The sequence below is a fragment of the Halyomorpha halys genome, unplaced genomic scaffold (genome assembly GCF_000696795.3).
Source record: "Halyomorpha halys isolate HHAL.00 unplaced genomic scaffold, Hhal_1.1 Scaffold1147.1, whole genome shotgun sequence".
Classification (NCBI taxonomy): domain Eukaryota; kingdom Metazoa; phylum Arthropoda; class Insecta; order Hemiptera; family Pentatomidae; genus Halyomorpha; species Halyomorpha halys.
In genome coordinates, this window is record NW_027105529.1 from 46,647 (window position 1) to 49,174 (window position 2,528).

General features: G+C 27.5%; 1 protein-coding gene across 1 annotated transcript in view; it reads left to right on the forward strand.

Moving 5' to 3' along the window:
* The window catches only part of LOC106688521 (zinc finger protein 493), a 43,526-nt gene that overhangs the window by 12,978 nt on the left and 28,020 nt on the right, over positions 1 to 2,528 (forward strand). The window contains exon 5 of the mRNA XM_024361792.2: positions 1,190 to 1,240. Within this exon, the coding sequence (XP_024217560.2) occupies positions 1,190 to 1,240 (51 nt within the window). The remainder of the gene's footprint in view (positions 1 to 1,189; positions 1,241 to 2,528) is intronic.

The window sequence follows — 2,528 nt, forward strand, 5'->3', positions numbered from 1 at the left end:
TTTTTTTTTTTTTTTTTGCACATTTTTTTAGCTCACCCAGCATAAGAGTTTCATTTTCATTTTGCTTAACCACAATATAATACAGTGTAATCTTGGTAATCTGAACACTCCGGGTTACTCCCGTAAAAAAAAAAAGTTACTTTTTTTGACGTAACTCAGCAAATAAAATTTTTGTTTTCAAATAAACGCACATATGTAAAGGAAATTTTGAATATTCCAGTCTATAGCCATATTTCTGTAATCACCATGGAAATTGAAAATGGAAATTTTTAGTTTCAATATCTTGTAATCCAATTTCTATGGAAATATTCATAATATATATTTCTTTGGAATAAGAAATAACATAATAATTATTGAATAAATCATTTGATTCTGTAAAACTAATTTAATTAATAGTGGAAATATGTATAGTACATTTGTTGGTAAATTAATTTTTTTTTTCTTTATTGCGTTTTAAATAAATCTATATAAAGAGTATTTTTTATTTTTATCTACACTTTTTTTTCACTTATAAATGAACAATTCTATATTTTTAACAAATTAAATCATCATTTAGCATTACTGGGAATGTAAAAGAAAACAATTTTTTTAAAAAGTTTTAATTTTTTGAAACTTGAAAACTCAAATTTGCAATAAAAAAAATTAAATAGATAAAAATAGTTATATTTTTCATATTCATATTGTTATACCAAACAATACCATTTTTTCAAATTCATATTGTTAAATTTGTTGGAATCAGAAATAAAAAATATGTATAAATCATTTGATTCTATAAAAATAATTCTATACAAATAATTAATAGTAGAAATATTTTTAAAACAAATATTTTTGGTAAACTTTTTTTTTTATCAAATTTTGAATAAAAACACAGAGAGTATTTTTTATTTTAATTTATACTTTACTTCAATTACCTGGGGTGTAAAAGAAAACAATTTTTTAATACTTCAAACCGTCAGATTTTCAATAAAATATATAATAAAAGTAAGTATTTTATATCTGAATTCTTTTACACCATTTTTCTTATTACTTTCTTTAATCCAGACATCCTCCTGCAGCAATCAGTTCAGATTAACAAAATTACACTGTATATAATGTATACTGGCATAACATCAACTAATTGATGTTTTTTTTTTAATTTTTCTTTATTCCATCTACTATTTTTTTGATAAGATTATTCACTTGGTTACAGGTGGAGGTATTCATGTGAAACAAGAGGAAGAGTTTATTCTCCCAGATGAAGGTAAAAAATATTTATTTTTAATAACCTAAATATTCAGCATTGCGCATGATTGTATATATGGGACAAGGAGGGTAGGAAGCTTCGATGAATCGATGGAGTGGGAGCGGATGCCAGGGAATCCGCGATTGGAGAGCAGCGGCAACCATTAGAGAGGACTGGCGAACAGAGTTGCGGGAGGCCTTGACTCTACAAGAGTTGTAGCGCCCAGATGATGATGATCAGAGACATATTAGTACAGAAAATGAATATCGATAATGAATACTAACATGCTATATTATATTTTTTATTTTTATGCGGCAAATCTGCCAGATATTTAGCAATAAAAATTAATAGTGTACATGGTGAACATACTATCAGTGTAAGAACTGCCCAGAAATAGTTTAAATAATTTAAAGTTGGAGAAACCAGCATTTATGATGAATCCCATTCAGGATACCTGCAGGCGGTGAATATCAAGGAAGTGTTGTTTCATCATGTTAACGTTAGACGGCTTATTGCTGCTGTTTACTCCCCAGATATTGCCCCTAGTGATTTTCATGCCTTATACAATTTTTTACTTGGGAAAAAGTTAAATTCTAAACAAGATGTACAAAATGAAATTGCAAGTTTTTTTTGCATCAAAAGCCGAGTCTTTCTACAGCAATGGAATTACAAAGCTGTACAAGCCTGTAAGATGGTGAGAAATTTTAGATCATTGATTAAAACGTTAAATTGTCTTTTATTCACACTATATAAAAATTTTCCAAAAATGTGCATAAACTTTTGGACTAACCTGTTATATACCAATAGATTTGTTTTCTTGTATTATCATAAAAAAAATATTAGCGATTGTATTTAATACACTTCAAATCGCCAAAACCAAAAGATGCTTAAAGTAAAGTTGGTAATTATATTTTTTGTTTTTTAGGAAAAAGGAAGACACTTTAAGTATCCTTGAAAACTCTTAAATTCTAATTTTCATCGAAGTAAAAAACTTTTTACCTGCCTACATTTGTATATCTCGCAGTGAGCCATATAACAGATCTAGCTGGACAAAATGATTCTATTACTATATATATGTGTATATAGTTGACCGTAAAAATTAATATATAGGAAGATGGTCAGGGTTGCGGTCAATAGTGAAACAAAAATAGTTTACAACTATTTATTTTCCAACGTTTCGCCCCACTTTGCAGGGCTTTATTCGGGCTAAAAAGATACAAAATGAAACTATGTTAAGATAAAATGATAGAAATAAAAATACAAAGATACAATGAAAAGAATAAAAAACAAGTAACAAAGGCAAGAG